This window comes from Podarcis tiliguerta, assembly GCF_965153285.1.
Source record: "Podarcis tiliguerta genome assembly, chromosome: 6".
NCBI classification, from domain to species: Eukaryota; Metazoa; Chordata; class Lepidosauria; order Squamata; family Lacertidae; genus Podarcis; species Podarcis tiliguerta.
This window is the reverse complement of record NC_139539.1, coordinates 3,085,248-3,108,497: the sequence shown is the minus strand read 5'-3', so window position 1 is coordinate 3,108,497 and position 23,250 is coordinate 3,085,248. Positions and strand designations below refer to the sequence as shown.

The following is a 23,250-nucleotide window of genomic DNA, read 5'->3' as shown; positions in this document are numbered from 1 at the left end:
ACCTGTGGAAGACCGGGTGAACCTTCAGGGTTGCGGGTAACCGGAGACGAAATGCCACAGGAGAGACTTGGTCTACGATAGGGAACGGGCCGGTGAAGCGGGCGTCCAACTTCCGCGAAGGTCGAGAGGGGTGGAGGTGGCGAGTGGAGAGCCAAACCAGGTCACCGACGCGAAGTTCCGGCCCCACCTGGCGGTGGCGGTCGGCCTGGGCCTTGTACGCTTCCTTGGCCTGGTGCAGTTGCTCCACCAAAAGCTGTTGCTGGGACTGGAGCTCTTGAAGCCACTCCGTCACCGCCGGGACTGCGGATGTCGGCAGCACCTCTGGAAACAGCCGTGGATGATAACCATAACTGGCCTGGAACGGGGTCTGCTGGGTGGACGCATTCACCGCGTTATTGTAGGCGAACTCCGCCAATGCCAGGTGGTCGACCCAGTCATCCTGCTGGTAGCTGCAGTAACACCGGAGGTACTGCTCCAGCACCGCGTTCGCCCGTTCCGTCTGGCCATCGGTCTGTGGGTGGTAGGCTGACGAGAGGCAGACCTCCGTCCCGAGGGTCTGGTGTAGTGCTTGCCAGAACCGGGATGTGAACTGAACGCCCCGGTCGGACACCACGCGCTCAGGTAGGCCATGCAGGCGGAAGACATGCTGAAGGTACAGCTGAGCAGTTTCTTTGGCTGTGGGTACAGATGGACAGGGAGCGCAGTGCACCATCTTGGTGAAATGGTCGGAGAAAACCAGAAGGCAGGTACAGCCACGAGACGAGGGTAAGTCCACTACAAAGTCCAACGAAACCGTGTGCCAAGGGTGCGGTGGAACTGGCAATGGCTGAAGTAGGCCGGGGGGTCGCCCGGTAGGTCCCTTGGCGCGCCGGCAGACATCACAACCAGCGACGTAGCGAGCCACGTCAGCCTTCAGGCGGGGCCACCAAAACTCTCGACTGACCAGATGGGTGGTCCGATACCGTCCAAAGTGCCCCGCTGCTGGGGCATCATGGGCCATCCGGAGAACCTCCAGCCGTAGTGGCCCTGGCGGGATGTACAAACGACCGTGGTGCATCAGAAGGCCCTGATGCAGGACCAGCCCCGGATACTGTGGGCTGGACCCTTCAGCCAGCTCCCGGAGTCGTTCCTGGGCCCAAGCGTCGACCCGCTGCTGTTCCCGCACCCGAACCTGCAGTGGCTGCGCCTCCTGGGTGGCCAGGAATGCAGCCGGAGGTAGGATCGTGGTGGGTTCTGCTTTCTGTACCGTGTCTGCGTTGTCGTCAGGTTTCCGGGACAGGGCATCCGCCTTCTGATTCTGAGAGCTAGGGATGTAGCGGATCCGGAACTGGAACCGGGAAAAGAACAACGCCCACCGGATCTGTCTTTGGTTCAGCTTGCGGGTGGTCTGGAGGTACTCCAGGTTCCGGTGGTCGGTTCTCACCTCCACCGGATGTCGTGCCCCCTCAAGATGGTGGCGCCAGACCTCAAAGGCTACCTTGATGGCCAGTAGTTCCCGCTCCCACACAGTATAGTTACGCTCCGCTGGTAGGAGCTGGCGGGAATAGAAGGCACAGGGCAAGAGTGGCGCTTCAGGACCAATCTGTTGAGACAAGACGGCACCGAGAGCCGTACTGGAAGCGTCGGTCTCCACCACAAAGGGTCGAGAGGGGTCAGGATGTTGTAAGATTGGTGCCCTCTGGAAACAGGCCTTCAACCCCTGAAACGCCTCCTCTGCCTCCTTGTCCCAGGAAAACGGCGTCTTTGGGCGCAGTAGCCGGGTCAACGGGGTGGTGCGATGAGCATAATCAGCGATGAAGGTCCGGTAGTAATTGGCGAACCCCAGGAAACGCTGTAGGTCCTTGCGGTTCCGGGGTGCCGCCCATTCTTGAACCGCTGTCACCTTCCCCGGGTCCATTTGCACCCCATCTGGAGAGAGCCGGTGACCAAGGAAGTCCACAGTCCGCTGATGGAACTCGCACTTGCTGAGCTTTGCGTACAAACGGTGCTCACGCAAGCGCTGCAGCACGGTCCGGACATGTCCCTCATGGCGAGCCGGGTCACGGGAGTAAATCAGTATGTCATCCAAATACACCACCACGTACTTGTCTAACAGGTCCTGAAACACGTGGTTGATGTAGCGTTGAAACACAGCAGGCGCGTTGCACAAACCGAAAGGCATAACCAAATATTCGAACTGCCCGTACCGGGTCCCAAACGCTGTCTTCCACTCATCCCCGGCTCGGATCCGAATCAAGTTGTAGGCCCCCCGGAGGTCCAGCTTGGTGAACACCTGTGCCCCTTGCACCCGCTCCAGCAGCTCCGAGATAAGGGGCAAGGGGTACCGGTCTGGGACGGTAATTTTGTTCAGGGCTCGGTAATCATGGCAAGGGCGGAGTTCCCCACATTTCTTCTTAACAAAAAGCACCGGCGCCGCGGTGGGCGAGGTGGAAGGCCTAATGAACCCACGCTCCAGGTTCTTGCGCAAGAAGTCCTGCAAAGCCTCGCGCTCTGGCTCTGTTAGGGAATATAAGCGACTCACTGGTAAAGGCGCTCCGGGTTGGAGGTCTATGCCGCAGTCAAAAGGCCGATGCGGCGGCAGCTGGTCTGCCCCCCGTTCCTCGAACACGTCCTGGTAGTCCTGGTATACGGCTGGGAGCGTGGGTGCTGCCTCCTCTGAGGGCGCGGCCGCCAGCGTTCCGGATTGAGCATGGGAACATGGGTCTGGGAAGTGCACGGTCCGTTTGACCCAGTCAATCTGAACGTTGTGGGCCTCCAGCCAGTCCATCCCGAGCACCAGGGGGAAGCGGGGCATAGAGGCAATGTCCAAAGTTCGCAACTCCCGGTGCTGCTGGAGACACAGGACCAGAGGCTGGGTCTCCTGAGTAACGGCACCTGAACGCAGAAGTCGTCCGTCAATCGCTTCCACCTGGACCGGTACTGGCTTGTTCCGAAGTGGCACCTGATGATGGGCGGCAAAAGCAGCGTCCATATAGGAGCGGGTTGCCCCTGAATCTACCAAAGCATGGGTGAGGATCCAGGGCCCACCTGGAGGATATAAACGTACCGAAACCATAAGATGTTGCAAGTCCATTGGTGCGGGCCCATTCTGTACGGTTTGGGACCCCCGGTAGCTAGGGCCATCAGCTACTGGGGTTGGCGGTTTCCCTGCGGCTGGCGTTTCTCAGGGCAGGACCGAGCGAAGTGTCCACTTCCGCCACAGTAAAGACAGAGATTTCCATCCCGACGCCGCGCCTTCTCTGCGGGGGAAAGGCGTGGCCGCACTGCCCCGAGCTGCATAGGCTCCTCCGTTAAATCAGTTGTGACCGTGGGGCTGCCGGAAAAAGCTGGTGCCGTGAACTGGAAGTGTCGGCGACCCCGGGCCTGACGACGATCCTCCAACCGGTCGCCTATTTGTAGACTCCGTTGAATGAGAGTGTCCAGCGTGGTGGGGCGTTCCATTGTGGCCAACTGGTCCAGTACCTCGTCCGAAAGCCCTTCGAGATACTGGTCCCGCAGTGCCGAGTCATTCCAGGTCAAGTCCTGTGCCAACAGCCGGAACTCCGTGGTATATGTGGCCACCGTGGACTTGCCCTGTTTCAAATGCCGAATCGCCCGGTTGGCTTGACTCTCTTTCTGGGGGTTGCCGAACGCGGCCTCCAAACGATTGCAAAACCCCGTATAGTCTGCCAGCAAGGGGGAGTCTTGCCTGAGTAGCGGCAACGCCCACTTGGCCGCCTGGTCCTTTAACAAGCTAATCAAAAAGTGCACCTTGGTACGGTCGTCAGGAAAGTTCCGGGCTCGCCCCTGAATATACAGTTTGGCCTGGGCCAGGAACATGGGAAAGCTGGCCGGGGCTCCATCAAATTTCTCAGGCAAAGCCACTGGGTACTTGCCCGGAGCCGGGGCGTCGGCCCCAGAAGCCGGTAGGGCTTCCAAGCGTTGCTGAAGTGCCTCAACCGCGTCACTGAGCTGCTGCACGGTGTGAGACAAGGCCTGGTTCTCCTGGGCCAAAGCCACCAGTGCAGCCGCCTGTTCCGCCATGGCCTCTGGCTCTTCCCGAACGCACCCCGACGAAGGGGGAGTGCGGGAGGTGGCGGGAGCAAACTGTGCTGGTCCCGGGGGTAAGGTACCTTGGGTGTAGCAAAGTCCACACGAAGAGGAGCAAGGTCCGAGGCAGAGTGCCGGGCGGTGAACAGGAACGCTGGAACAGGAGGCTGTGCAGGGAACAGGAACACCGGATGGTCGGGAACAGGAGGCCGAGCAGGGAACAGGAGTACCGGATAGTCAGGAACAGGAGGCCGAGCAGGGATCAAGAACGCAGGAAGGTCCGAAGCCAACAACGACGTTGCTCCCGCAACCTGGGGCCGGGCTGACTGGGCTTTTATCCTCTTCTAAGGCCAGGGGCGGTCCCGGCCCCCAGGAGCCCCGCCTCCTCTGGCCTTAAGGCGAGCACTCCTCCTGGGGGCAACCAGTTCCCTTCGCCTCTCTGCTCTAAACCTCTGCAGATCAGGAGAGGCCGAAGGGTTACTGGGCCCTGGAGGAGGCTCACCTGTGGCCACTGAGTCGTCAAGCCTCTCTGGGGCCAGAAGGGCTTCACCTGGGGCCAGCTCCTGATGCACTGCCACAGGTGCAGGCTCTTCAGCATCTAGGCCTGGCCCCAGTTCAGCCGGCCCTGGAGGCGGGGACTCCTGTGCAGGCCGGGATTCCTCTGTTTCATCCTCCGAATCGGAATCCCAGGCCATCACAGTTGGGCTAGGAGCTGGGAGGTCAGGGTTCAAATCCCAACTCACTGGGGGTGACCTTGGGGGCCAGTCAGAGCCTTTCAGCCTAACCAACCTCATGGGGTTGTTTTGCAGATTAAATGGGAAGGGAACCACGCCCCCCTTGAGCTTGTCGGAGGGGAAAAGGCGGGATATAATTTCCATAAATAGCACAAGTCTTTTTTTAGCATTCCTGACATCGATTCTGCTTCTATCGCCCTTTGCCAACCCGATACCCTCAGTTCTATGATACTTGACAGTGATGTAGAGTGGGTAGAGCTCTGTTGGAGCAGAGTGTGTGAAAGTACCTGTTCCGAAACTCCACCTTAAATGTGCTTTGGGATCTCGTAGGTTCCAATGTAAAATAGGAGTGGAAATGGACCAAGAGGAGTTTGAAAGGATTTGTTTGAAAGGTAATACAGTGGTACCTCGGGTTACATACGCTTCAGGTTACATACGCTTCAGGTTACAGACTCCGCTAACCCAGAAATAGTGCTTCAGGATAAGAACAGAAATCGTGCTCCAGCGGCGAGACGGCAACAGGAGGCCCCATTAGCTAAAGTGGTGCTTCAGGTTAAGAACAGTTTCAGGTTAAGAACGGATCTCCGGAACGAATTAAGTACTTAACCTGAGGTACCAGTGTATGGGTGATCTGGGGGTCTTCCGAGGCCCCTCCTCTGTCTCCTGTGAAAGGTGCAAAATATGTTCATCTATGGGAGAATGGCGGGAGAACGGGCATTTTTTTACCATGTCAATCATTAGATCGTCAGTTTGTACCTCTGTTTGCTTGAAGAAGACACATTCTTAAAGGGGGAGAAAATGATGGATTTTGCGCCCTTTCTTATTGGGGGGGTCAGTTATCTTTGAAGCCAGGACGTCAGCTCTTAGGTTCCCAGAGTCACAAGTGATTTCGAGTTTACAGGGGGCCTGTTTCCCACAATGCAGTGCAACACCAGAGAAAAAACCAGAGAACCAGAGGAAAAATTCAGGTCACTACACCATGCTGAGGACAGGGGGGAACCAGTCTTTATACTAGGAACATGGCCTCATCTGTGGTGGCACCCTTGCAGGTGAAATGCTCTCCTGCAGAGAGGCCTGTCTGACACCTTACCTGGATGCTACTTGGGTGCCACGTGAAGATCTTTTTAGCCTGTTACTCCCTTTAATCTAAGCAGTTTTGTCGCCATGAGATATTTACAGGTTGTTTTTTTTAAGATTCTTTTAATCTATACTAGTGTTTTCCTTGTTCCTGGGACACCCCGAGAATTTGAAGGGATATAAATCCCTGTATTTAATTAGTATGGGAGGAGATGATTGGTACAACAACAATGGCAGATAGCTTTCCTTCAAGCCTTCCTCCTCTAGTTCTTGTTTCAGTTCTAGTTCCTAACAGGCACAAAAAAAAAACCTAGTAGCAAATTAAGCCTCTCTGTTTATCGCCTTGTTTCTTTGATCCTTTTGGATACGCAGATTACGATATGCATCTTTACAGATTAAAATTTGCAACTCAAGTGTGCGCCTGCTTTCTTGGAAGAAAGTATCACTTACTCTCTGGTAAGGCTGCAGACCCGTGCTTATGCCATAAAAAAGGTAAAGGACCCCTGACAGTTAAGTCCAGTCACAAATGACTCTGGGATTGCGGCGCTCATCTCGTTTTACTGGCTGAGGGAGCCGGCGTTTGTCCACAGACAGTTTTTCCGGGTCATGTGGCCAGCATGACTAAGCCGCTTCTGGCGAAACCAGAGCAGCACACGGAAACGCCGTTTACCTTCCCGCCAGAGTGGTACCTATTTATCTACTTGAACTTGACGTGCTTTCGAACTGCTAGGTGGGCAGGAGCAAGGACCGAGCAATGGGAGCTCACCCCGTCGCGGGGATTCGAACCGCCGACTTTCCAATCAGCAAGCCCTAGTCTGAGTAAAACCAAAATGTGTTGGTCAACCAAATGCAGCCAAAACCAAACTTTAGTCGTGTGTGAGATGAATCCCACATGTAGATTGTTGTGTGCGACAACCTTCCATGCGTGTAAAATTGCTGCATAAACACGCAGCAATTTATATGCATAATTGCTACTTAATTTCCCTCGAGGATAACTCTGGCGGAGGGGATTTGTCATGCTCGGGATCTGTCTGCTTATTTAAGGTACTTATATCCCACCTTTTACGGTATAAGCCTCACAAGGCAGCTTATAACATGTAATAAATACAATGTTTATCGAATGCTCAAAACAAACGGATGAATTAAAAACTAAAATAAGAAAGTAGCATAAAACCATCAGTCAATCCCTCGCGATGTTTAAAAAACAGGTTTTTAAATGCACATGCCACACAACTTGCATGAGAGTCATGTGTGAGACATGTCAGCATGTTGTATGACGCCGGCCTCCTCAATCGTGGGGACAAGCTGTTGTGCCTGGACTGTAGAGACCAATAGGGGAGAGACATGTTTTGTTGCAGCTGGGGTAGATGAAGGTGTCCGGTTGTTCTGATGCAGATGCACTTTGGCGTTTCTTTTCTCTGTGGTCATTCCAGTGGTCATGCCTCCTCAGGTCACTGCTATGGATGCACGACCGGCCTGTCTCCAGGCACTGCAGTCTTCTGACGTTCTTATGTTACATTAAAAGCGAATATGACAAACCTAGACTGCATCTTAAAAAACATCACCTTGCCAACAAAGGTCCGTATAGTTAAAGCTATGGTTTTCCCAGTAGTGATGTATGGAAGTGAAAGATGGACCATAAAGACCGCTGAAGAATTGACGCTTTTGAATTCTGGTGCTGGAGGAGACTCTTGAGAGTCCCATGGACTACAAGAAGACCAAACCTCTCCATTCTGAAGGAAATCAGCCCTGAGTGCTCACTGGAAGGACAGATCCTGAAGCTGAGGCTCCAAGACTTTGGCCACCTCATGAGAAGAGAAGACTCCCTGGAAAAGACCCTGGTGTTGGGAAAGATGGAGGGCACAAGGAGAAGGGGACGACAGATGACCAGATGGGTGGACAGTGTTATTGAAGTTACCAGCATGAGTTTGACCAAACTGCGGGAGGCAGTGGAAGACAGGAGTGCCTGGCGTGCTCTGGTCCAGGGGGTCACGAAGAGGCGGACACGACTAAACAACAACAACAAAAGAGAATATATGAATATATAAATCTGGCAAGACTCACAGCATTTATAAAGGGACAATCGGACCAGAAATTAGTAAAAATGGGGATGTGCTAAAGAGTATATGGAAAAACATTGTTTTGGAGTAAGCATATCGATATGTAATGAATGATGCTTTGCAGGGTTAAAGAAAAAGGAAAATGGTGTAAAAAGTATAAATCTAATCTACATTAGACACAACAATTTAGAAAGAGTAAAATTTTTGAGGTCTTAGAACAAAGGAAGGAAGTCAATATGTGTATATGTATGTAATGACTAGATTAGAAGGAAGATATGGTTTTATTTAAGGGACACGGGTGGTGCTGTGGGTTAAACCACAGAGCCTAGGATTTGCCGATCAGAAGGTTGGTGGTTCGAATCCCCGCGACAGGGTGAGCTCCCCTTGCTCGGTCCCAGCTCCTGCCAACCTAGCAGTCTGAAAACACGTCAAAGTGCAAGTAGATAAATAGGTACCGCTCCAGCGGGAAGGTAAACGGCGTTTCCATGCGCTGCTCTGGTTTGCCAGAAGCAGCTTAGTCATGCTGGCCACATGACCCGGAAGCTGTATCCCTCGGCCAGTAAAGCGAGATGAGTGCCGCAACCCCAGAGTCGGTCACGACTGGACCTAATTACCTTTACCTATGGTTTTATTTGTAGATGCGTACTTTTCTTTGTTTTTTTGTTTTCTTTCTTTTGTGTTCTGTTTTTCCTTCTTGTTTGTATAGTTTTATTTTGGATTCATCGTTTATAATTTTTGCTGTGATTTTGCATTGAAAATAAAATTTATATATATATAAAAAGCGGGGGGACATAGGATCCTTGTCACGAACAGATGGTCAGGTCAGCTGACTGCTTCCAAAGATTCCCCTTTTGTCCAGTGACAGACAGACCACGTTCCCAGTCCCTGGGGGGTGCTATCTGCCCATCCCTCATGCCCCCCACAACAAGCCTCACTGAAGACTGTCTCAGACTCCCTTCAAGCCTTCCATCGAGCGAGTCAGGCTTACCACCCCCAAGTCACACCGACTAAGGAGCCTTGACTTATGACGGCAGGCGAGGAAATGATCCCAGCTGACTCCTGTCTTGCCGGAGGCATCCAGACCCTCTTGCGGAGAGGGCTGTTTGGCAGGCCCCCTTGGTGTCTTGGAGCTGTGGGGCTGACAAGCTCCTGCAGCCCTCTTTAGAGCTGATGTATGGGGCGAAAGTGCTGGAATAAGGTTTTTCTCCTGGCCCTCGGTGGCTAATGGAGTCGACCGGGAGCGTTTTATGGATCCGATATAAAAGCCATCCGTTTGGGTGACAGGTTTACTAGGTCAGGAGGGAGCTTTATAGCCCTTGTACCTCTTGCTTAATCCTTCTCCTTTCGCAGTCATCATCTCTCCCCTTTCACAAAGGCAGGAATCCCTTTCGAGGGGCGCAGGAAACAAGGCTCTGTTTCCCTCTCCTCCTCCTCCTCCTCCTCCTCCTCCCCCCCCCTCTCTCTCTCTGCTTCACAAACTGCAGAGTGAAACAAGGCAGCTCACTCCCCCAAGAGGCAGTGAAGGCCACCAACCTGGATGGCTTTAAAAGAGGATGAGACAAATTCATGGAAGAGGAGAGGGCAATTGATGGCTTCGGCCTCGGCCCAGTAGACCTGAAGGAGCGTCTCCACCCTCATCGTTCTGCCTGGACACTGAGGTCCAGCGCCGAGGGCCTTCTGGCAGTTCCCTCCCTGCGAGAAGCCAAACTACAGGGAACCAGGCAGAGGGTCTTCTTGGTGGTGGCACCCACCCTGTGGAACACCCTCCCAGCAGATGTCAAAGAGAACAACAACTACCAGACTTTTAGAGAGCCATCTGAAGGCAGCTCTGTTTAGGGAAGCTTTTAATGTTTGATGTATTACTGTATTTTAATATTTTATTGGAGGCTGCCCAGAGTGGCTGGGGAAGCCCGGCCAGATGGGCGGGATATAAGTAATAATATATTATTATTATTATTATTATTATTATTATTATTATTATTATTACTACAACCTGGAACCTTCCTTACACCAAGAGAGAGGGAGAGAGAGACTGTTTGTATGTACAATGGTACCTCGGGTTACAGATGCTTCAGGTTACAGACTCTACTATCCCAGAAATAGTACCTCGGGTTAAGAACTTTGCTTCAGGATGAGAACAGAAATTGGACGGCGGTGGCGCGGCGGCAGCGGGAGGCCCCATTAGCTAAAGTGGTGCTTTAGGTTAAGAACAGTTTCAGGTTAAGAACGGACCTCCAGAACGAATTAAGTTCTTAACCTGAGGTACCACTGTATTATGCGATGCTGGACTGTGCAAGCATAGGATTGGGTTCCTAGTGGCTTCAAGGGGTAGCTAAAAGTTCCCAGGCCAGAGGCATTCAAATTTATATGCATATGTGCAAATTTACGAAGAATCGGCAGAATTTACATTTCACGGCGTGCAAACACATTGATTTCCCCTCCAAATCACACTAGATACATTTTCCGATTCATTTGCACCGCTTCCCAGATCACGCAGAATCAGTTCAATTTATTTAACCATTACTCCCAATTAATTCCCCACGCGGACGATCTGGATCCTGCTCCGCAATCAATTTCTCTTCATTTGCCCTCCGTTTGTGGATATTGCATCATTACCCCTCCCCCTAATTAAATTAAAGTCACAACAAATAGGGTGCTCACTGAGATTTCCCGCAAATGGTGGAGGGGTTTTGTTTTATTATTATTTTACTCTGAGACAAGGTGGCCAGTGGTGACCTTTCTTCTTTGATAATAATAATGACTTAAACCAGAGGGCAAGCCAGGCCATCACGATTGCTTTTCCCGTGCACTTGCGGTTTTAGCGCGGCATAACACGCGACAACGACAGCTCAGCAGCGCACTTGCCTTTGCTAAAGAGTTTAAAAGAAGAAGAATAGGTGTTTTCATCGCACAGCTGATGTGTGCTGCTAGCACTTGGCTCACACAGAGAGAGAGAGTCACTGACAACAGAATTTAGGCAAAAGAACCACAAGACCCAGGGCATAGATTCCAAGGAAGTTGCCTTGTTGTTTGGTTGGATAGTTGCATTTATATATCACCTTGCTGTGGGTTAAACCACAGAGCCTAGGGCTTGCTGATCAGAAGGTCGACGGTTCAAATTCCCACTATGGGGTGAGCTCCCGTTGATTGGTCCCGGCTCCTGCCAACCTAGCAGTTCGAAAGCACGTCATAGTGCAAGTAGATAAATAGGTACCGCTCTGGCGGGAAGGTAAACGGCGTTTCCGTGCGCTGCTCTGGTTCGCCAGAAGCGGCTCAGTCATGCTGGCCACATGACCCGGAAAAACTGTCTGCAGACAAACGCCAGCTCCCTTGGCCAATAAAGCGAGATGAGCGCCGCAACCCCAGAGTCGTCCCCAACTGGACCTTAAGGTCAGTGGTCCCTTTACCTTTACCTTTATCTTCCAAGGATTTCAAGGTGTTCATTCTCCTCCTCCCCATCTCATCCTCACAACAACCCTGTGAGGTAGGACAGGCTGAGAGATGGTGACTGGACCAAGGTCACCCAGTGAGCTTCATCGCTGAGTGGGGATTTGAACCCTGCATCGCACTCAATATTGTCTACACTGACCGGCAGTGGCAATCCAGGATTTCTGGCAGGAGTCTCTTCCAGCCCTACCTGGAGACATCATCAGCTATTGAACCTGGGGCCTTTTGCTTGCAGGACTCATTGTCTACCACTAAGCAATGGCGCTCAGCCCTCCTTTCATAACACCCTTGCACCCTTGCTCATACACACCTCTCCTTTTCGTAGCCAGACAAGTTTAGTGTCAACTGAATAATTCAAGGGCTGCTGTTTGCCAGGAGCTCCTTGGCTGTCCACAACGGAGAGCTAGAATGGAAATTCCGGCTGGGATTGCCCCACAGAGAGGGAATGAGGACTCTGTTGGCCACAACACCCCATTGGGTTGAGTGACCTTGGGTCAAGCTTTAAAAAGCCTCTCTTGCATAGCTATGAGAGGACAGACTGGAGAGGAATGGAATACAGTGGTACCTCGGGTTAAGAACTTAATTCGTTCCAGAGGTCCATTCTTAACCTGAAACTGTTCTTAACCTGAAGCACCATGGGGCCTCCCGATACCGCCGTGCCGCTGCCACCGCCGCACAATTTCTGTTCTCTTTTTTTTATAAATAATTTTTATTCAATTTCCAATAAACATTTTATCCAAATTTAACATTTGTTTTATACATAAACATCTTTTGGACTTCCATCAGCCTATCTGACAATTCTCCATAATCTCTCTACATCTCACATTTCTTAAATTTATATTGCACTTTATCTCTCTTAGTCTTAACCTTTCTTTCAAACAACATTTCTGTCAATCTTTTTCACAAAGCTTCTTGAAAGCCAACAAGCGTTAGTTGTTCCTCACATTCATTTTTGATATATTCTGTAAATTTATTCCAGTCCTCGGAAAATCTCTGGTCGCGTTGGTTCCTTATTTTCCCAGTCAATTTGTCCATCTCTGCATATTCCGTCAGTTTCATTCTCCATTCTTCCTTGGTCGGCATTTCTTCCTGCTTCCATTTCTGGGCCATCAAAATTCTTGCTGCTGTCACTGCATATCTGAACAGTTGCACATCATTCCTACTTATTTCATTCCCTACTATTCCAAGTAGAAATGCTTCTGGTTTCTTAACAAATGTATATTTCAACATTTTCTTCATCTCATTATAAATCGTTTCCCAGAAGCATTCACAATTTCTGTTCTCAACCTGAAGCAAAGTTCTTAACCCAAGGTACTATTTCTGGATTAGCGGTGTCTGTAACCTGAAGCGTCTGTAACCTGAAGCGTCTGTAACCCGAGGTACCACTGTACAGTGGACGTTCGGGTTGTGAACGTGATCCATGTGGGATGTACGTTCACAACCCACAGTGTTCGCAACCTGCATCGCAACCGTGCATGTGCAAAGTGCGATTTAGTGCTTCCACGCATGCGCAACCGCCGAAACCCAGAAGTAACCCGTTCCGGTACTTCCAGGTTTCGACGGTCCGTAACCCGAGAAAACGCAACCTGAAGCGGCTGTAACCCGAGGTATTACTGTAAAGTCCTTCTTCATGCAGCGCATTGTTAAACTATGGAACTCCCTTCTGGGTGGCTTTAAAAGAGGATTAGACAAATTCATGGAGGAGGAGAGGACTATTGATGGCTACTAGCCAGGATGTCTATGCTCTGCCACCACAGTTGGAGGCAGGAGTGCCAACCTGGCCCTGCGACTGTGGGTACCCGGGGCCATGGGTGCCATGCAGCTTGCACGGCCCTGGCACCAAATATTTGTGGGTGTCTGGCCTCTTCATGGAGAATGTTGTGGGTGCTTTGGCCCCAGGGAGTTGGCACCTATGGTAGGAGACAGTGATGCTTCTGAACGCCAGTTGATGGAAACCACAAGAGGGAAGAGTTGCTCTTTTGCTCGGATCCTGCTCGGATCCTCCTTTCCCACAGGCAGCTGGTTGGCCATTGTGAGAACAGAATGCTGGACTCAATGAGCAATTGCCCTCATCCAGCAGGCCCTTCTTATGTCCTTAGTTCATGTACAGCCTTGGTGTTTTATGGCAAGAATTGGGGAGTCAGGGGTCCTGCTAAACTGGTGAAGCAACATGGAGCAGTCAGCTGTCTCTAGCAGAAATACTGTTAAGAGGATGAGGCTATCAGGAAGAAAAAACAAAACTTGAATCCATTCCAAACATGCCCTGGAACAAAATCTCCCCCAGTGCTCTCATTTGGAAATGTACCTTAGCTCAATCAAAACATGGTTTAATATTCACAGGACGAAAATAGTTCCTTGCTGGAGCGTAAATAGAAAGTTCAACCTGTTTGAAAATGCCCCCCCTCCCCCTTCATATGTGCTGCAATCCACGCTTCGCTGAAGTCAAGAGCAAAACCCACACTGATTTTTAATTACAGTTTTCTGACGGCTTTTGTTTGTCTGTCCGTCCTCCCCCCGTCCTGCAGTCTGAAATGTTCCATTGTGTGTCCATCATGACAATTTAGAAAATCTGCCCACCCCACATGCTTCTCCACCCCAGTCCTTCCTCTATTCTCTTATGCTGGCATAGAATTCCGATTAATTTCTTGGAGAGAGAGAGAGAGAGAGAGAGAGAGAGAGAGAGAGAGAGAGAGAGTCTTCTAGTGGCACCTTAAAAACTTTCAAAGTTATTATGGGATGAGCCTTTGTGGATTACAGCCTGCTTCATCAAAAGAAGCCGGGATAGAATTTACTGCATCTGGTGAAGTGTACTGCAGTCCCTGAAGTCTTATGCCATTATCATAGAATCGTAGAGTTGGAAGGGATCAACAAGGGCTGTCTGACCCAACCCCCTGCAAGGCAGGAATCTCAACTAGATCATACATGACAGTTAGCCATCTAACCTCTGCTTAAGAATCACAACCTCCCAAGATAGTCCTTTCCACTGTTAAACAGCTCTTACTCTCAGAAATTTCTTCCTGGTGTTTAGTCGGAATCTCCTTTCTTGTCACTTGAATCTGTTGATTTGGGTCCTACCCTGTGGAGCAGGAGAGAACAAGCTTTCTCCATCCTCCACATGACGATCCTTTTGATAGTTGAAGATGGCTATCATATCTCCTCTCAGTCTCCTCTTTTTCTAGGCTAAACATACTCAATTCCTCAAGCATTCCTCCTCATAAAGCTTGGTTTTCCAGGCCCTTGATCATCTTGGTTGCCCTCCTCTGCCCATGTTCCAGCTTGTCAACATCCTTTCTAATATGTGATGCCCACTTCTGTGGGTGCAGCCTAGAATAGCATTAGCTTTTTTTGCTGCTGCATCACAGTGCTCCCCCAAAGACCTTAGAGCCCAGGCAGATTTGTATGGGAGGTTTGGGATAATACGGTCCTTCGGATCCCTCTCCCTGGACTGCACTGGGCTCCAGGATCAGGTATAAATCTCACTTCTCTTTTTCTTTTTGTGGGAGAATGCTGCTGTTTAGAATGTTGTCATTTAGTCGTTCTGACTCTTCGTGACTCCCTGGACCAGAGCACGCCAGGCACTCCTGTCTTCCACTGCCTCCCGCAGTTTGATCAGACTCATGTTTGTAGCTTCGAGAACACTGTCCAACCATCTCGTCCTCTGTCGTCCCCTTCTCCTTGTGCCCTCCATCTTTCCCAGCATCAGGGTCTTTTCCAGGGAGTCTTCTCTTCTCCTGAGGTGGCCAAAGTCTTGGAGCCTCAGCTTCAGGATCTGTCCTTCCAGTGAGCACTCAGGGCTGATTTCCTTCAGAATGGATGCGTTTGATCTTCTTGCAGTCCATGGGACTCTCAAGAGTCTCCTCCAGCACCAGAATTCAAAAGCATCAATTCTTCGGCGATCAGCCTTCTTTATGGTCCAGCTATCACTTCCATTAGAATAGCCTGGGCCTAAGCCGTACATCAAGGGACGCGGGTGGCGCTGTGGGTAAAACCTCAGTGCCTAGGACCTGCCGATCATATGGTCGGCAGGTTCGAATCCCCGCGGCGGGGTGAGCTCCCGTCGTTCGGTCCCAGCTCCTGCTCACCTAGCAGTTCGAAAGCACCCTTAAGTGCAAGTAGATAAATAGGTACCGCTTTATAGCGGGAAGGTAAACGGCGTTTCCGTTTGTTGCGCTGGTGCTGGCTCGCCAGAGCAGCTTCGTCACGCTGGACACATGACCCAGAAGTGTCTCCGGATAGCGCTGGCCCCCGGCCTCTTAAGTGAGATGAGCGCACAACCCTAGAGTCGGACACGACTGGCCCGTACGGGCAGGGGTACCTTTACCTTTACCTTTTAAGCCGTACATACATGAAATGGTGTTCGCCCCATCAGCTGTCACGGCGCCCCAAACAGTGACTTGCAACATGCAGATGGAGCAATATGTCGCTTGCAGAGAGCGTGCTGCTGAACTGGCCTGGAATCTTTAGCAGTGTGACGACGACGACAGAATATTTGCACTTGACTCTGTGGAACCCTTTCGGGTTCGGGGAACCTTTCAGAAAAATGGGGTGCAGGGAAAGCATGGCAGCAGAGTTGCGGTGGAAGCAGGGACGAGTGTGTCAGTATTTGCAATAAGCACCTAAAAGAAAAGCCTTTTTTGGGTAGCAGCAGAACTACGTCTCCCCCAAACACCTACACGAAGTGCAGATTGACAGGCAGATGGTCGACACAGTCGTCGGCAGCAGGAGCCAAGGATCTTGTCGTCATCCGGCCCTGCGAGGAGTACAGTGCTACAGCTCCATGTGGCTCTGGGAGACCAGCTGTTCCTGCCTCTTTCTCTGGCACATTTGATCAGTGCAATGATCTGTCTATAAAATCTCCTCCCCATCACAGCACCCATTTGATGGGCGTTTCACTAGAAGTCGGGAGAAGGTTGGTTCTGGAGCTGGCAGACCTAGAGGGTGACAGACAAACATTCTACAGAAGTTCTTCCCTCTCCACGTAAACTAATTTTCCGCCTACAGCTGGCCTGAGGGAGGATGCACCTGCAACAGGTATGAGTGCCCCCTGGAGGACAGGAGACAGCAGTGCAAAGGAAGTGCAGGATGACCAACAGACACAAGCCTGCTCTGTTGGTAACAAGTGATCGGAGCTGCCTCTTTCGCCACCACCTGGAATGGCTCTTGTGCTTTTAAAGATGGCGGACTCTCCTTCACTGGAGGTTTGTAAACAGAGGCCGGATGGTCACCTGGGAGGGAACCTTTAGTCACGATTCCTGCATCGCAGGGGGTTGGGCTAGATGACCTTTGGGGACATTTTCCAACTATGATTTTATGATTCTAAAAGTGAAAGGGATGGTGAAAAAAACACTCCTGCTTGTTGATTTTCTTAAGGAGAAACGGAAACTGTCTCCCTGGCCTTCTGCCACCCCCTTGTCGCCCCTCTTGAAGCATCCTTTACCTAGGTCAGGGGTCTGCAACCTTTAAGACAAAAAGAGCCACTTGGACCTGTTTCCGAAGAAAAAAAAACCTAGGAGCCGCAAAACTCGTCATTATAAAAATAATTTTTTGTCACTTTTTTATTATTTTTTTGTTTGACCCCTCAGAATTACTCCTCCTCATAGAAATAAACGTTAAATTAACAAGTTACCCTTTTTTGTGTAACTTCAAAACAGTGACCAGCGTACATGCCCCCTTTCAATGCAGGGACCAGCGTACATGCCCCTTACAATGTAGCGGGCGGCCAGGCGGGAAGGTGACGTCTTGACGGTGCATGACTAATGCACACCCCGCCCCCATGCGACGTCACAGCCAGTACAGCGCCCGCCACAGTGGGGAGTGTCGGGGCGCACAATGGGCCTCCTCCCCTCACTAGTATCCGCCCCGGAGCTGCGGAAAAGGTGTAAAAGAGCCACATGCGGCTCCGGAGCCGCGGGTTGCAGACCCCTGACCTAGGTTGTGCTGCAGCAGTGGGAAGTGGTGGCAGTTTGGGGTGAGATCTTGTGAGATTTGGGGGCGAGCTCATGAGATCTCACTGGAAATCATAGGAGCAAACTCCTAGGAGCCAAAGTTCCTTCATGCCCCCCCCCCCAAAACCCATAAGGTTTACTCACATCATAAGCCTTGCTAGGATGCATATACATATACAGTGATGAAAACCAGGCAGGCAATAATCCTAAAACATTACAAATATCCATAGTCCAGTTCAAAATGGCAATTGCTCTCTGGAGGAGAACAAAGATACTGTCTTCACCCACCGCAAATAGGAAAAAGTGTGTGAGTTGCAGGTAGGAATTAACAATTTGTACAGTGGAACCTCTGGTTAAGTACTTAATTCGTTCCAGAGGTCCGTACTTAACCTGAAACTGTTCTTAACCTGAAGCACCACTTTAGCTAATGGGGCCTCCTGCTGCTGCCACGCCGCCATAGCACGATTTCTGTTCTCATCCTCAAGCAAAGTTCTTAACCTGAAGCACTATTTCTGGGTTAGCGGAGTCTGTAACCTGAAGCGTATGTAACCTGAAGCGTATGTAACCTGAAGCGTATGTAACCCGAGGTACCACTGTATTTCCCCCCCCCCCACCAGGTTTGGAAGAATGATGTCATAGAGTCCCCTCCATGCGGGTTCTGAAACAGCAGGCTACCTTTGTCCCGGTTTCCAATTGTCTAGCAATCGTGCCTTTGTGATTTTGTCTGCAAATCCTCCCACAGGGAGTTCGAGTTGGTGTCAGCAATACGGAGCCAGACAAATCAGTGTCCTGTCTCATCATAAGGCACCTCTGTTGGTGCTGCTTCTTGTGGGAATGTTCAGGGATGCAGGAGTGGATATACTGATTATAGCCTTTCCAACTTGTGTTAACAAGTTCACAATTTAGCAGAGTAACATTCCCCTTTTTAAACTCACAGCAGATGTGTTAGCTCAGGCTCGCTAAAACCTCTATAATAACTGTTCTGGTATTTTCCCCTTATTCCCTCATAAAAGATAAGACGCAACACATTCTTCTATAAAAGTACAGTAAAAAAAAGAGTTTACTCACATTCTGTTCACAATCGGATCCCAGAAGGCAGACTTAGCTTAGAAAAGTAACATACACCTGGAAACTATCTCATAAGGAGACAGTCCCTTTGTCCTCTCTTGGCTGGAAGAGAACATCTTTGGCTAAGCAGATGTTGCTTCTTCGATGCATGTAGTCACAGAGAGAGAGATGGCTGCCCTGCCCTGTGCTTTTGTGGTTACCTGCACAGGTGAGGCCACGCCCACCTCTAGTCACATGCAGAGGAAGTCTGTCCCAGCCCAGAAGGAAACAGGAAGTTTACCTGCTGGCTGGACAAACATTCCTCCCCATGTGTAAACACGTTCACTCTAGGAATGTTGCACTTGACTGCTCTTGTGTTTCACATCCCAGAGCCCGCCCAATCATCCAACTCAACCAGGATGCAGCTTCAGTACCTGAGAAGGCATTGGCTCACATTAACCCTTTGTTCCCTGGGCACTTCCCATTCCTCTTCTCTTCCTTACTCCTAGGGCAGAGACCTGGTCTACTCGCTGATGAGATTCACATAGTGGTGCTGTGTGAGCAACTGTGCAATAATTATCCCCAGGATAAATTGTTGCTATCTTGTGAGGGCTTTGTGTGACCGTGGAATGGCAGGATGTGCATTTACTCATTTATTTGAACCAAGCTGAGCAGAAGCATGATCCCAACCGCTTAGAAGCGAAGCTGGAGGTTCTCAGACAGCCTGGTAGAGCACATGTGAGGAATTATTAATTATTATTATTATTATTATTATTTTATTATTTATACCCTGCCCATCTGGCTGAGTTTCTCCAGCCACTCTGGGCGGCTTCCAATCGAGTGTTAAAAACAATACAGCATTAAATATTAAAAACTTCCCTAAACAGGGCTGCCTTCAGATGTCTTTTAAAGATAAGATAGCTGCTTATTTCCTTCACATCTGAAGGGAGGGCATTCCACAGGGCGGGTGCCACTACCGAGAAGGCCCTCTGTCTGGGTCCCTGTAACCTCACTTCTCGCAATTAGGGAACCGCCAGAAGGCCCTCGGCGCTGGATCTCAGTGTCCGGGCTGAACGATGGGGGTGGAGACGCTCCTGTTTAGGGCTTTAAAGGTCAGCACCAACACTTTGAATTGTGCTCGGAAACGTACTGGGAGCCAATGCAGATCTCTCAGGACCGGTGTTATGTGGTCTTGGTGGCCACTCCCAGTCACCAGTCTAGCTGCCGCATTCTGGATTAATTGCAGTTTCCGGGTCAACTTCAAAGGTAGCCCCACGTAGAGCGCATTGCAGTAGTCCTGAGACCCTCCCGTCCTTGCTGGACTACAATATCAATCATCCCTGACCATTGTCCCATGTTGACTGCAGGGGCTGATGGGAGCTGGAGTCCAATGACACCTGAGTGTTACAGGTCACCCACCTTTGCAGCACACTTTCAAGAAGGATTACAACTAGACTGATCAGAGCTTCTTGCTCAAATTGAGCAACCAAACAGTAGTGGTGGAGGAAACCTCTCTGGCGCCTGGGGCGGGGCGCTGAGGGGCAGGGTGAACCCCCTAGCGGCGCATGTGCAATGCCCATACAGACGGCACATGCACGGTGCCCGAATGGATGATGCTCAAGCGGCAGCCTGTACAGACAATGTATGCGCGGCAGCCTGTATCGGCGCCGCACACCCTTGGTTGCTCTACAGCTGGGGGGGCAGTGGGCCATCTTGTCACCACCCCCCCCCAGGTGGCACCTGGGGTGGACCGCCCCCCGCCCCCCTTCATACGCCCCTGCAAAGCAGGAGCCAGCAGTTATACGAGGCCATAGAATCATAGAATCATAGAGTTGGAAGAGACCACAAGGGCCATCGAGTCCAACCCCCTGCCAAGCAGGAAACACCATCAGAGCACTCCTGACATATGGTTGTCAAGCCTCTGCTTAAAGACCTCCAAAGAAGGAGACTCCACCACACTCCTTGGCAGCAAATTCCACTCTCGAACAGCTCTTACTGTCAGGAAGTTCTTCCTAATGTTTAGGTGGAAACTTCTTTCTTGTAGTTTGGATCCATTGCTCCGTGTCCGCTTCTCTGGAGCAGCAGAAAACAACCTTTCTCCCTCCTCTAGGTGACATCCTTTTCTATATTTGAACATGGCTATCATATCACCCCTTAACCTCCTCTTCTCCAGGCTAAACATGCCCAGCTCCCTTAGCCGTTCCTCATAAGGCATCGTTTCCAGGCCTTTGACCATTTTGGTTGCCCTCCTCTGGCTTAGTGCGATTACCTGATCCTTGCTGGGATGGAAACCACACTACACTTTCCAGCCGGCCGCAGTGGTGGCGCTCTGTGGCCCTGGACATCAGGCCAGCAGCTCCCTCTAGAGGTGCAAGGAATAAGAGTCCTGATCCCATTGCAATAATTCGCAGTTTGGTCCCCTCCAGGCTTGCGGTTCTCCAGTCTTCACCTGCTGTCTTCCGCATGCCCCCTCTCTCTTCTGCGCAGGTACCTGCGGACCCTGTACCTGGGTCTCCAGAGCCGCTGGCAGTCGGAGCATCGCCGGCGGCACTTCTACTGGAGGATGATGTTTGAAAGCGCCGACATCAGCATGCTGCGGCTCCTGGAGACCTTCCTCAAGAGCGCCCCGCAGCTGGTGCTGCAGCTCAGCATCATGGTGCAGCAGAACAGGATTGATCCTTTGCAGGGTGAGTGGAGCCTGCAGAGAAGCCCCCTCAAAGCCCATCTAAGGGCAGCAGCACCCAACTGGTGGTGATTTAAGTACAGGGATGCCTGCAGAGCTGATTTGGAGGCCTTCTACTACAAGCCCACTTTTCCCAAAGATGCGGCGTTTTTTGTTTTGTGATAAGGAAATTGGAAAATGAAATATACTCGGAGTCGAGAGTGGATTTCATGCTCTTTATTCAGCTCATAGTGGTGAGGAGGAATGGAAGTTCCCCCAGAATGTCTGCTTTATATACATTATTTACACAATGGGCCCCACGTGATTGGCTAATTCCGGGATTCACCTATAGGCTAATCAGGTTGCGGATGCACTTCCACCTGGAGCTGGATTGGGTGGCTCCTGTGGACCAATCAGACTGCTGCATTCTGGACCCTATTGTTCTAGGACCAATCAGACTGCTGCATTCTGAATCCTATTGTTCTAGGACCAATCAGACTGCTGCATTCTGAATCCTATTGTTCTAGGACCAATCAGACTGCTGCCTTTTGGATCCTATTCAACCCAGTACATAACAGAAAGTTTGGAATGATGCTGGCTTTGATGCAACCTCATCTAACTTCCCTAAAAACAAATCAGAACAAATGCCCCATGAGCAACTTTTCTGTTGCTCCCATCAATAAATTCTCAACCAGGTGATGGGAGGAGGGTTTGATTCAGTAACTGGGGAGCACAGCATCGCTTTTGCCTTCCCCTAACTATGATAGGAACTGAGCATGCTGAGGCTTATTTCTGAGCAAACATGGCTAGAATTCCACTCTTTTCCCCAGAGCCCTTTGCACAAATCCAGCTATCGTTTTTGGGCAGGTAATGTGTGAATGTAACAATATTTGCACCTCAGATTGATATTAACAATCAAGTCAATGCTGTGATTATTTCATTTCACCCCAAGTATTTCCATATTATTTAAAAGGAAAGAGCGAGGTAAAAAAAATGTTATATTTTCCACACCTTCAAAATTTTCAGAAATGTTGTATCTCTTCCTGTCCCTCAATCCTTTACCCTGTAGTACTCACTTTCTCCACCTTGCTGCTGCTTCCTGGTGTACACCTGCAATTTTACCTCTTTCTTTCCATTTTCAGGCTGTCACCTTCTTTCTTTTCTCTCTCCATCTTCCCCGCACCCTCTACTCATGCTTCCTGTTTTCACAATAAAAATGACTATGCTAGGCCAGAGCATAGAATAATAGAAATGTAGGGTTGGAAGGGGTCCCCCAGAGGCCATCTAGTCCAACCCCTGCAATGCAGGAATCTGGGCTGGAGCATCCATGACAGATGGCCATCCAACCTCTGCTTGGAAACCTCCAAGGAAGGAGAGTCCACTAATATCAATAATAATAATAATAATAATAATAATAATAATAATAATAATAATAATAAAATTTATTTATACCCCACCCTCCCCAGCCAAGACGGGTGGCTAACACCAGGTATAAAAACAATTGATTAAAATACAACTTAAAAACAAGATTAAGTACAACATTAAAATGCAGCCTCATTTCAGTAGAAACTCAAAATGAAAACTTTTGGGGGATGAAAACGACAAATCTTCACCAAGGCTAACTATCCAGACTGGTCCTACGTGGGCCAGAAAAAAGCCAGGGAAGTCCCCAAATAGGAGTTCCATCACAGAAGGAGAAAGGAGAAAGGAAAGAGCGGGAGGGGATCAAGTTGATTCCAAGCCAAGGGCCAGGCGGAATAACTCTGTCTTACAGGCCCTGCAGAAAGAAATCAGATCCCGCAGGGCCCTGGTCTCAGGAGGCAGAGCGTTCCACCAGGCAGGAGCCAGTGTTGAAAAGGCCCTGGCTCTGGTTGAGGCCAATCTGACTTCCTTAGGGCCCGGGACCTCTAGGGTGTTGCTATTTATGGACCTTAAGGTCCTCCGCAGGGCATAAGGGGAGAGGCGGTCCCATAAGTCTCCGAGGGAGACTGTTCCACTGTAGAACAGCTCTTATACTCAGAAAGTTCTTCTTGAAGTGTAGTCAGAATCTCCTTCTTGTCATTTGAATCCATTAGTTTGGGTTTTACCCCCTGGAGCCGTGGAAAACAAACTGGCTCCATCAGCAGTTACCAGTCTCTTTCGTTTTGGGAAATGGGAAGTCCGGTGCAGTGCAAATGCACCTCTAGTGGGTTTTTTTTTAAGAGGAGGCAAAACACAATGCTCTCTCCATACTTCCACAAATCTCTCCT

General features: G+C 50.3%; 1 protein-coding gene and 1 long non-coding RNA gene across 3 annotated transcripts in view; both read left to right on the top strand.

The window, feature by feature from the left end:
* The window catches only part of LOC310680779, a 105,410-nt gene that overhangs the window by 42,390 nt on the left and 39,770 nt on the right, over window positions 1-23,250 (top strand). The window lies entirely within an intron of this gene.
* The window catches only part of XKR7 (XK related 7), a 56,331-nt gene that overhangs the window by 29,106 nt on the left and 3,975 nt on the right, over window positions 1-23,250 (top strand). The window contains exons 1-2 of one of the 2 annotated variants that reach the window (XM_083447567.1): window positions 19,041-19,077; window positions 20,827-21,026. In XM_083447567.1, coding sequence (XP_083303693.1) covers window positions 19,076-19,077; window positions 20,827-21,026 — 202 coding nt within the window. In that variant the 5' untranslated portion in view covers window positions 19,041-19,075. Of the gene's footprint in view, window positions 1-19,040; window positions 19,078-20,826; window positions 21,027-23,250 lie in introns of those variants that run through there. The other variant, XM_083447568.1, reaches the window with a different exon arrangement.